We start from the raw sequence: 13005 nt of genomic DNA on the forward strand, positions 1-13005 counted from the left end.
GCTGTGGCCAAATTAAGCCTCAAAATCACTCCAAAGTGCATGAAAACATCCCAAACAGCACACAAGGGTTAAGTAAATAAACAGACTCAATGAATCGATGGGAATCTGCTTATAACTAATGCTTGATACCTGACCTGGTCTGTGAGAAAGGACAGTTTATAGGTGCCATCAGTGCTGGTGTTTCCAGTTCCTCTGACAAACTTCATGTGTGATACGGCCATGTGCAGGATAGTGAGTTTGTCTGGTTTTAGTGTTTTTTGGATAATTTAAAAATATATATTTTGAATTTAAAAACTGGTAGTGAGTTGAATTCTTGAAAAAAACTTAAAGGTGCACTAAGCAATATTTAAAAGATGCTTTTGACCACAACGAAGCACCCAAAACCCTCTCAGCCAATCAGCAGTAAAAGGTGTGTCTAGTAATTATAGAGACAGAGCACAGTAAAAAAAAAGAAAAAAAAAAAAAGAAAACAAATTCACAAATTTTACCTCTTCTCAACAGGGAAAACCATTAACAATCAAAAACACATAATAACATGGTGTCATGGCTTATCAATTAAAAAATGTGATTATAATGGAAGTCAATGGGGCAAAAACAGCCCCCAACATAACGAAAGAGAAGTCAATTTGCCTACAGTGCATTGTTGATTTTTTGAAAGCATTTTTCCAAAATATGTGTCAAAATAAGATTTGTCATCAACAATCATTCCATTTCCTGAACCACAGAGGAAGCTGTGGCCAAACTAAACCTCAAAATCACTCTAGAGTGGACGAAAACATCCCTAATAGCACACAAGGGTTAAGTAAATGAATAGACTCAATGATGAAGGACTAACTAATGCTTGATACCAGACCTGGTCTGTGAGAAAGGATGGTTTATAGGTGCCATCGGTGCTGGTGTTTCCAGTTCCTCTTAGAGACTTCATGTGTGATACGGCCATGCGCAGGATAGTGAGTTTGTCTGGTTTTCGTGCCAGAGCGCTGCAGGCGGGCACCATATCCGACAGCTCTGTGATGTAGGCGGTCATTTTATTCCTCCGCCGGCGCTCGATCTCGCTGTGGTTCTCCCTGCGGTCAGGAGCATGAGGGATGAGCGGCGCGTGAAATTCAGGAGAGAAGAGAGAGAGAGAAAAAAAGCACAGGAGGAGGCGACAACGAAAAAAAATCAAGGGAGGAGAGAGAGAAAGAGATTGATGAATAAGCAAATAAAGACACCGTCCGATGATCTGTCTATGAAAAAACAAATGTGTATGAACGATCTTATGAGCGCTGAAAGAAAATAAGCCTGAGAAAAGAAGGACAGAAAAACACCTGTAGGAAAAATGTGACACTGAAAGACATTTTCTGCAAACTGCACTGACCACTGTGTTTAAAAATTATTATTTACAGGGCTATTTAATTTTTTCCAAAGTGAAATTTAAGCACTTATCAAGCATTTTCAAGATGCATTTTTAAGTTCTCAAAGACTTGGGTAGTACACATACTCTGAATGCCTTCTTCAGAATTCAAACGAGCCATTTTAATCTAGATCTAGACATTAAAAAATTATCTATGCCCACCTATAATATATATATATATATATATATATATATATATATATATATATATATATATATATATATATATATATATATATTATATATTTGTCTGGCAATATTTTTCCTCTAAAGAAAGTCTTATTTGTGTTATTTCGACAGAATAAAAGTTTTTAATTTTTTAAACATTATTTTAAGGTCAAAATGATTAGCCTCTTTCAGCTACATTTCTATACTATGTAGCTTAGCTATATTAAAAACGCTTCCGGTTTGTGGACGTTAGATCAGGTTTATTTTGTACATTAACATAACAGACATCTATACAGCAGTGGATATTAATTTGTATCCTGTCACATTTGCCATGCAAAACAGTGCAAAGTCAAACGCTGCGCTGTGTGTGTGTGTGTGTGTGTGTGTATGCTTAAACTTTGTACCGTCAATGTGTGCGACTAATTGTGCAACTCCACTAAACAAACATCAAATACTCATTGAGAATGTTCGTACTGTAGTATTTCTCACAAACGCAACTAGACATCTGCTTCCTTCATGTCTGTCACTGTGCTGATTATCTGACACAGCTGAGGTGGGGATTGAGGCACACCGTAACAGGTACGTGCGAATGGTAAGCGGGAATATATAGCATTAAAGGCACAGATAACAGAAACAGCTGCATGGTGTCCAGAACAGAAAATCCCGATATTTTTAAAGCTATAATAAATAATCTATATATATATATATATATATATATATATATATATATATATATATATATATATATATATATATATATATATATATATATATATATATATATTGTAGCGAGCCATGTAATACCACGTCGCCCTGGGCACAAATCCACACCAGCTGGATCTCTCATCAACCTCGGATCGCTCACAGCTGGACCTCATCAGCCAGGGAGAGATATAAGCCAGCCCCACACAGAAGGAAGGGAGCTTCATTACAGATGACTCCCTGCGCTAACGCTTGTCTCTCTCTGTCTCTCCCACAGCCGAATCCAGCTCGTGACCGATCCAACACCATCCCTCTCACCAGTCTTCACCTTCTCCCCGGAGCACCTGAGCACGCACCTCTAAGAAGAGCACTCATTCACCCCTTTATCACTTGTAAATAAAAGCACCCTCCGGGGCATTGTTTGTAACTTCATCTACGGTGTTTGTGTTTTCCCTCTGCCTCGCTACAACTGGTGGAGAATGCGGGCATTGCAGAGGGAAAAATTCAGAAGAAACACTCACCATTAAGTAGAAAATAACCGCTGAATTTTTCTCTGTGTTTGTTACAGACAGGCATCCGCTCTCTCTCTCTCCCACGCTTCCTCTTACTCGGCTGTCAACATCCCGTCGCCATGTCGGTGGAAGAGGTACTGCTCCACCTAGCGGAGATTTCCAGGAAACAGAATTCCATCTCTGAGCAGCTTACAGCCAGACAGGATCGACTGGAACAGCAGCTCCGCCAGGCGGCCAGACACCATCCGACTCCCGAAGTGAGTGCGCATCATCATCTCACTAAACTCAGCGACCTGGATGATATTGACGCTTATTTACATACCTTTGAGGTTATTGCCGAGAGAGAAGGCTGGCCAAAAGAAAACTGGGCGAGAATGTTGGCTCCGTTTCTCACAGGAGAAGCGCAACGAGCATATTTTTCACTAGAGACACCTAAAAATGAAGATTACAAAGCGTTAAAAAAGGAAATATTAGCCAGAATGGGGCTATCCACAATCAGCGCAGCCCAACAGTTTTCCCAGTGGTCTTACGACGAGAAACAACCAGTGAGAGCGCAAGCAGCTCAACTTTCTCGCCTGGGAAGGCTATGGTTATTGGGAGGAGATCCCTCGGCGGTCCAGGTCGCTGAGAAGGTGATCATCGAGAAGATGATGCGTGCGTTACCCCGACGTTTGCGAACACTCACCAGCATGCGAAATCCTGAGTCACTGGCCACCTTGGTGGAAGCGATCGAGCTGGCTGAAGCTCACATCGCCAGAGATAATGGGGAGAGAGCGGCTCTGCCACCCCGGAGGGTAAGTGCGCCTTGGCGACCGGTGGAGGGCACAGCGCGACCAGGCGGCAGACCAGCGGTCCCCAGCCCGATGGACGAGCCGATGCCCACCGAGCCGACGACGCACTCGACCCCGGCCTGGACAGCAGGGTGCGCGGTTCACCGCAATATCCCTCCCGAAGCTCCCACCCATAAAGTCCAACTAGAGGGAAAAACACAAACGGCCACCTTAGACACAGGAAGCGCCATCACTCTGGTTCACCCGAAGACTTTGAAGTACCGCCAAGAAAGTAAAAGCCTTATTCCAATCACGTGTGTACACGGTGATACCCGCCACGTACCCGCCCGAAGAGTGACCATCGCGGCGAAACCAGGCAGCTGGCGCATTGAAGTCGGGGTCGTTCCAGATCTTCCTGTGCCCCTCCTACTGGGCAGAGACTGGCCGGGGTTCGACGAACTCCTCACTCACCACCACGCTCTATCGGCTCGTTCCAAGAAGAAGAACAAGTCACGGGCTCATCGGGACCGCAAACCAGCGCTGATGACCACCGAGAGCGACAGAGGGGGTGAGTCATCAATATCTGCTAATTTATACTTTGATCTATTTCAGCAGATAACCGCAGGAGGTGATTTTGGCAGAGCACAGAGGGAAGATGAAACGCTCAAACACTGTTGGCCACAAGTACGGATCATCGACGGTAATGAGCGACTTCCCAGCCCTCACCCCCTCCCACATTTCATTGTGGAAAATGGTCTGCTGTACTGTGTCGCAGAGAGGCGGGGGGAAAAGAAGACACTACTGGTCGTTCCGAGGACCAAGAGGGAGACGGTCCTGGAACTGGCACATACCCACCCGATGGCTGGACATCTGGGAGCGGCCAACACGGTGAAAAGGATCCGCGATCGTTTCCATTGGCCGGGGCTAGACGGGGAAGTAAAGAGGTATTGCCAGGCATGTGACATCTGCCAGAGAACGTCTCCCCAACGACCACCCCCCAGCCCTCTAATACCACTACCCATCATCGATGTGCCCTTCACCCGAATTGGTATGGACTTGGTAGGGCCTTTGCCGAAGTCGGCCCGGGGACATGAGCACATCCTTGTTATCCTCGATTATGCCACCAGATACCCTGAAGCGATTCCCCTGAGGAAAGCCACGTCATCGGCCATCGCGAAGGAGCTGTTTCTGCTATGCAGTCGAGTGGGAATCCCAACGGAGATACTGACCGACCAGGGCACCCCCTTCATGTCCCGGTTGATGGCAGACCTCTGTCACCTACTCAAGGTAAAACAGCTAAAAACCTCTGTATATCATCCACAGACGGACGGCCTTGTCGAGCGCTTTAACAAGACTCTGAAGCAGATGCTCCGACGGGTGGTGGCAGAGGACGGGCGCGACTGGGACCTCATGATCCCGTACGTGTTATTCGGTATCAGGGAAGTCCCCCAGGCCTCCACAGGATTTACCCCTTTCGAACTGCTGTTTGGCCGCCAACCCCGAGGCCTATTGGATGTGGCTCGTCAAGCCTGGGAACAGGAACCAGCCCCCCAGCGGTCGGTGATTGAACACGTACGGGACATGAGAGAACGCATCGACAAAATCATGCCCATCGTCAAACAACACCTGACCGAAGCCCAGCGCGCCCAGCAGAGATTGTATAACCAGCCCGCCCAACCCAGAGAGTTCCACCCAGGGGACAAGGTGATGATACTCATACCTACCACAACGTCGAAGTTCCTCGCATCCTGGAAGGGACCATACACCGTGGTAGAAAGGGTAGGGCCGGTAAATTATCGAGTCCGTCAGCCGGGACGAAGACGGGAAGAACAACTCTACCACATAAATCTTATGAAGAAGTGGGTTGCAGCTCCAGGTCATCTCGTTGCCTTCGCTGAAGAAACTCTTCCCGTTGTCCACATTGGTGAACAACTCTCACCAAACCAGAAGGCGGAGCTGCAAGCCTTGGTTGGTCAGTTCAAGGATGTGTTCTCGGAGAAACCGGGCCGAACCTCCATCATCCAACACAACATTATCACTCCTCCTGGCACCATCGTCCGGCAAAGGCCTTATCGAGTTCCAGAGGCTCGCAGGCTGGCTATCGACGAGGAGATCCAGAAGATGAGAAGGTTAGGCATCATTGAACCATCCCGTAGCCCGTGGTCCAGCCCAATAGTGATGGTCCCCAAACCCGATGGCACCCTCCGTTTCTGCAACGACTTCAGGAAACTCAATGAGATCTCCAAGTTCGACGGATACCCCATGCCTCGGGTGGACGAGCTGCTGGATAGGCTGGGTGGAGCCCGATTTATCTCCACCATCGACCTCACCAAAGGCTACTGGCAGTTACCACTTAGTGAAGATGCCAAGGAGAAAACCGCCTTCTCCACACCCGGTGGGCACTGGCAATACCGGGTTCTTCCCTTCGGGCTCCACGGGGCCCCAGCCACATTCCAAAGAATGATGGACATCCTGCTGAGGCCCCACCAGCCATATGCAGCAGCCTACCTGGACGACCTTATCGTCCACTCAGAGTCATGGGAAGAACACCTATCCCGGTTACGGAGGGTGCTCTTAGATCTTCGACGGGCTGGGCTCACAGCTAATCCCAAGAAATGCCACCTGGGTCTAGCCGAAGCCAGATACCTCGGGTTCCACATTGGACGAGGTCTCATACAGCCACAGCAAAACAAGGTCAAGGCACTACAGGAAACTCCACAACCCACCACAAAGACCCAGGTACGTGCATTTCTGGGGTTAGCGGGCTACTATAGATGTTTCATACCTAACTTCTCATCCATAGCCAGCCCTTTGACAGACCTGACCAGAAAGGGGCAGCCGGAGAGGATAAGATGGACCAAGGAAGCCGACGATGCGTTCCGAGCCCTAAAGAAGTCCCTCACGTCCTCAACGGTACTGCACGCACCTGACTTCGGCTGCCCCTTCATTCTACAGACGGATGCTTCCGACTCGGGCCTGGGCGCGGTCCTCTCCCAGGTCCATGGCGATGAAGAACATCCCATAATGTACGTGAGTCGGAAGCTGACCCCCGCAGAGACCCGCTACGCAACGGTGGAGAAGGAGGCCCTGGCGATCAAGTGGGCAATCCTGGAGCTAAGGTACTATCTCCTTGGCAGGAAATTCACTCTGGTGACCGACCACGCCCCGCTACAATGGATGGCGACAGCGAAGAACAACAACGCTCGGGTCACCAGGTGGTTCCTGTCGCTCCAGGATTTCAACTTCGACGTACAACATCGAGCCGGGGCCTCCCACGGAAACGCAGACGGACTCTCACGGCTCTGGTCAGGATGGGCAGGTCTGTCGAAACATTCTACCCCCCCTCTCAATACACTGCTCTTCCTTCGCAGGACACCCAGGACCAGGACGACGCTAAGGGGGGGGGAATGTAGCGAGCCATGTAATACCACGTCGCCCTGGGCACAAATCCACACCAGCTGGATCTCTCATCAACCTCGGATCGCTCACAGCTGGACCTCATCAGCCAGGGAGAGATATAAGCCAGCCCCACACAGAAGGAAGGGAGCTTCATTACAGATGACTCCCTGCGCTAACGCTTGTCTCTCTCTGTCTCTCCCACAGCCGAATCCAGCTCGTGACCGATCCAACACCATCCCTCTCACCAGTCTTCACCTTCTCCCCGGAGCACCTGAGCACGCACCTCTAAGAAGAGCACTCATTCACCCCTTTATCACTTGTAAATAAAAGCACCCTCCGGGGCATTGTTTGTAACTTCATCTACGGTGTTTGTGTTTTCCCTCTGCCTCGCTACAATATATATATATTTGTCTGGCAATATTTTTCCTCTGGAGAAAGTCTTGTTTGTGTTATTTCGACCAGAATAAAAGCCATTTTTAATTTTTTAAACCTTATTTTAAGGTCAAAATTATTAGCCTCTTTCAGCTACATTTCTATACTATGTAGCTTAGCTATATTAAAAACGCTTCCGGTTTGTGGATGTTACATCAGGTTTATTTTGTACATTAACATAACAGACATCTGTACAGCAGTGGATATTAATTTGTATCCTGTCACATTTGCCATGCAAAACAGTGCAAAGTCAAACGCTGCACTGTGTGTGTGTGTGTGTGTGTTTGTGTGTGTGTGTGTGTGTGTGTGTGTGTGTGTGTGTGTGTGTGTGTGTGTGTGTGTGTGTGTGTGCGCGTGTGTGTGTGCGCGTGCGCGTGTGTGTGTATGCGTAAACTTTGCACCGTCAATGTGTGCGACTAATTGTGCAACTCCACTAAACAAACATCAAATACTCATTGAGAATGTTCATACTGTAGTATTTCTCACAAACGCAACTAGACATCTGATTCCTTCATGTCTGTCACTGTGCTGATTATCTGACGCAGCCGAGGTGGAGATTGAGGCACACCGTGACAGGTACGTGCGAACGGTAAGCGGGAATAAGTAGCATTAAAGGCACAGATAACATAAACAGCTGCATGGTGTCCAGAACAGAAAATCCCGATATTCTTAAAGCTATAATAAATAATCTGATGGGTGATTTGAGCTGAAACTTTACAGACACATTCTGGAGACACCAAAGACTTATCTTCAACTTTGAAAAAGTAAAATAGGTGCCCTTTAAAGGTTCAGGACACCCCAGAGAACTTTTTTTTTATATTAACAGATGTGTGTGTGTTGAGCTTCAGTTAAGACAATGTTAGCACCTGTCAGCTTTAATTGTGGGGAAAACTGGATAATTTTGAGCTTTTGTCAGCTAATTTCAGCTTCCGGGTTTAAAATGATTTTTGGGGCGGGATCAAAATCGGTGACGTATCGCAGTACTGCTAGTGCAATGATGACGCGTCGGTTTCTCATTATTATTCATAGCGGAGTTTTCTTATCCTATGAGAAGAGCCGTCTGCTTAATTATTCATGAGACCTGCCAGACCTGCCAGTGTCAAGCCCGAGCTGAGAGACACAGAAACCACGGCACAGTATTTAGCCGTTCATGAAGGCTTATATGCGTTTGTTTCCATCATCCACGGGGTTTGTTGCATGTTTTCCCCCGCGATCTTGTCAGGGCCGATCATACAGCAAAGCTGTGTGCGTGCTGCTAGCATTTTTGTCGGGAGAGCAGCACGAGAATTAGAGAATGGCGGACGCTGTGTTTTATCAGGAGTTCGTTCACATTCAGACACATCGCCGTGCTGCTGTGTTTGCCTAAATCCTCCAGATTACCAGCAGGGTTAATGGTTAAAATAGACGGGTCAGGAGACCTGCTGCACTGAGTCTGCTGGATACGGGGATTGAGAGAGAAGTCCTCATTTATAGTGTTTACATGAACACACATCTTTATAATGATATAAATTGTGGTTGTCTGTATATGAAATTACGAATAACAAATGTAGCAGGGCATTAAATCACTGTTCATTTCTTTGCATTTTAACTTTGTAAACTATAAACTCATGCGTCTCCTCTTTGTGTCTCATTTTGTGAGCTAACGGACAACAACAGTTGTTCGCTCCCCTTCTCCTCTGCTGGCCACGCCCACTCCTGCCCGATGCTCGCGGAGCTCCACGCCCATTAATCATGCATCTTTTGAAAAAAGTCTGAAGTAGACTTTAACCGAAATTAGGGGGTGTCATGGCCCTTTAAACAAAAAATATATGAAATAAAAACTCCAGTGGGTGGCGCCAAGACGATCTTTGTCACTGAATCATTCTTTAAGAATTCTTCTAAATGGCTCATTCAGTCATGACTTTGGTAAGTGATACTATGAACAACTCGCTGGAATAGGTTACAAATTATTATATTACTATTAGTTATTAAAGTGAAACTCTATTTATTAGACTAGTTCGGAAGGGAGATCCAAAGCGTCTCAGCAGTGACTTTGTTGGGATTTATTTTCATGAGAAGCTGCACTGACAGCATTTACCCTTTTAAAAGGGTTTCCAAAGCATCACCATAGGATAGTCAAAGCTTAAATATTAGCAGATGATATTTCTGATTTTTTCATTTCAATAAACTGAAAGAATACAGGCTATGAAAGCCAAAGCTTGCTGTTTTCTGTCAGTCAGTACCTGGCAAATCTCTCCTTGTCATTTGATCCGCCTCCATCATCGTCACACCTGAGAAATAGATAATCAATTGAATTGCCAAATACAGTCATAAGACACAAGTCTTCAGATTCAAGTTACAGATCATGACTAACCTGAATAATTTGCCTCCTTCATCGTCCTCATAGTCGGATCTGGAAGCCAGGGAAATTCACATAATTAGTCAGTGATGTTGCACAACTGCTCATTACACAACTCCAACATTGCAAAGAAACAGCATTCAAATGATCCCGCATTTCTCCACCCGACAGGCAGACGGATCATCAAGCCCAGCAATGAATCAAATCAACCACAGACACTCAATAAACAACGCTACTATTGTTTGGACGAAGCCATAATGTCATTCCCGGGAATTTGAAAAGCCGCCGCCAAACAAAACATCTTCGCACATGATGCAAATTAAGAGACCGTTCACCGACAAACGAACATCCCGTCAAAAAATGAAACCCGTATGACATTCTGTAGAACATCAAAGGAGACGTTAGGAGGAATGTTCAGGCTGCTAATGCAAGACAACCATGAAATTCTCCAACAATGACAAAAAGAACAATAAAACACCTGATAATTTGTATTCCTGTTATGTGGTCAGGATCATGACGTCCTTATGACTCAATCCAGAAATGCGGGAATATTTTCCATTCTTTTACCCTTCAACTTGGGAGGCTCTACATCACATGTAGTATTTATTTACAGTAAAATGAATGCATTATTAGCGTGAAATAATGTATTTATAATGGTAAATGCATTTAGAATGATGAAAAATGTCAGCTCTGTTTTTGGTTTAACAATAAGTTATTACAAAAATAAGTTTAACAATAAGTTAATAAGAATTAAATGTTCCCTATCACACATAACTTATTATTAACAGTTTTAAACCACTAATAGCAATACTAGCAATATTTAGCTCTAAACTCAAATTCTAGTCAAACTCAATTCCTGGAGGGCCGAAGCCCTGCACAGTTTAGTTCCAACCCTGCTCCAACACACTTACCTGTAGGTTTCAAACAAGCCTGAAGGACTCAATTAGTTTGATCAGGTGTGTTTAATTAGGGTTGCAACTAAACTGTGCAGAGCTGCGGCCCTTTTGGAACTGAGTTTGTCACCTGTGCTGTAGATGCTTACCTCAAAGCAGACTCCACATGGCATGTCTAAAACACTATTATATGCATTCTCATTATATTATTGTTTTTAAAAATTGAGAATTTCACTGAAATATCACAGTTGACATAATTAATCTACTATTAGTGTATCCTAAATATTCTCCACTAATTAATTACAGAAGAATAACTACACGCCTTAATGCATCGTAAACTAAGTCACATGCTTTTTCTATAAGTGCTTTACAGATTATTTTGCCTTTTGATAACCGATGTAAAGGAATTGACCGGATTGTAGAAACGAACACAAAATGTTTTCTTTTTTTTTGTCACTGAAATTACAAATAATACAGAAAATCTGTGTTTCGTGCAAATGTTTACTTGTTTACTTAAAAGGGATTAAATGTAGGCTTGATAATAGATTCTGAATGTATGGTTCCAGGGTCAGAGACTGTCAAAAATAGGTTATGTTGGAGTTAAGTACATATTAACACATATAAATATTCACAAAATATTTTGTCTAGAGATTAATTGAAACTGTATATTGGTTTTTGAAGTTTATCTAGGAGATGCAAAATGTCCCTGCAATCCAGGAATCACCATTCTGTGTATTTATAAGTGCTGTCCAAAATAAAAGATCATATTTACTAAAAATATTTCTGCATTACTTCAGTATATGTATGCATACTGTGTATATTCTTGTTTACAAACATATGCATGGCTATAATGCATAAAATGCTTGTTTATACACACACACACACACACACACAACCAATATGTGCATATAATCCAATACACCCTTTGCACAGTTTTAAGTCAGAAATTCATGAAGAAACCATGAAGCACTGTAACCTTTCAGTTCTCGTAAATCTTCAATCAAACTCTTATTTGAAAACACCATTTTATTTAAACCTTACACAGCTAAAAATAAATACGTCATTACGCCATCATGTCACCACCAAGGAAAGTAAATAAAAGGATTTTTTTAATGCACAGATTGTACTTTTATTCCTGTACAAATTGCCTTTCTTATTCCTGTAGTATGATAGCGGTCTTATTTTTGTATGATATATTATTGCTTGTATATGTGTGTGTGTGTGTGTGTGTGTGAGTGTGTATACACACACACTGTACACACACATAAATATACACAGTACACACGTGTATATTATGTAAATTAGTGATGGGAAGTTCGGATAATTTTTCTGACTCTAATCTTTGAGTCTCGTTCATCAAGTTCACCGATAGAGGACTCGAGAGATGAACGGATCAATTCTTTTTCCGGCTCTAAACGCATATGATTGGCTTCTGCCTTTCCGCGATGAACGACTCAAAAGACTTAGAATGAACAATACCACCTGCACAAATGTGCGCACGTGCGGATAAACGAATCACTGCCTGTGAGAACTCGCAGTTCCCGAATGATTTTGAAGATTCGTTCAAAATGAACGAATCGTTCAAGAACGACCCATCACTAATGTAAATACAAACTTTTATTTTGGAAGCAATAATCGTTCAACAGCAGTAATATTCATGATGTTTTTTGTCATTTTTGAAGACACATTTCCCAAAGCATCTCCTTCTAAGGTCAACAGATTAAAAAAGGTCAAAACGACGTCAGAACTCTCCTTTTTCAACTAAACAGTGTTTCAGCAGGATTAATGAGACGCTCAGTGTTCACACATCAGACTTACGTGGCTTGCCGTTTGTTGGCTTTTTGCACACCGTTGGAATGAGATCCATTAGAGGAGGTCATGGCCAGAGACGGGACCTCAGACATATCTAAAACAAAACACAAAGACCAGAATGATAACCAGGGCCGGGTGATATGACAGAAATCTCATCTCACAATTTAAGTCAACTGATAACTATAATCAAGTTAACTATACGGTGCTCAGCATGAATAAACGTAAACCTCTCACAGATCTCTCTTTTAAATTCATAATTTCTAATAATAATAATAATTTCAAGGATTATTTGCTGCACATATAATATTGTATATAGTAATATACCTGTACATACACTTGTTAATTTTTTTATATCTGCATTCACTTCTTACTTCTTTTTAAAATATATTTATTATCTGTTTTTTGTCCTGTCTCTGTAATTCTGTTGCACTGTAGAAGCTCTGTCTCTACTGATACATTTGATTAGTCAGTACCAAAGCCAAAACTGGAAATAATCTCACAAAAAATAATGAATTTATTATACAGTAGTCTTGATGCTTACTGCACACCTCTTTTCCACTTATTGTCTTTTTAATAATAAAAT

At 43.7% G+C, this 13005-nt stretch overlaps 1 protein-coding gene across 6 annotated transcripts in view; it reads right to left on the reverse strand.

The window, feature by feature from the left end:
* The window catches only part of arnt (aryl hydrocarbon receptor nuclear translocator), a gene marked incomplete at its 3' end in the record, with an annotated part of 65409 nt that overhangs the window by 50373 nt on the left and 2031 nt on the right, over positions 1 to 13005 (reverse strand). For all 6 annotated transcript variants that reach the window (NM_001441983.1, NM_001430813.3, NM_001441982.1 and 3 more), the window contains 4 exon segments: positions 854 to 1067; positions 9602 to 9649; positions 9733 to 9771; positions 12429 to 12516. In NM_001441983.1, the coding sequence (NP_001428912.1) occupies positions 854 to 1067; positions 9602 to 9649; positions 9733 to 9771; positions 12429 to 12516 (389 nt within the window).

This window comes from Danio rerio, chromosome 16 (genome assembly GCF_052040795.2).
Source record: "Danio rerio strain M-AB ecotype USA chromosome 16, GRCz13ab, whole genome shotgun sequence".
NCBI lineage: Eukaryota > Metazoa > Chordata > Actinopteri > Cypriniformes > Danionidae > Danio > Danio rerio.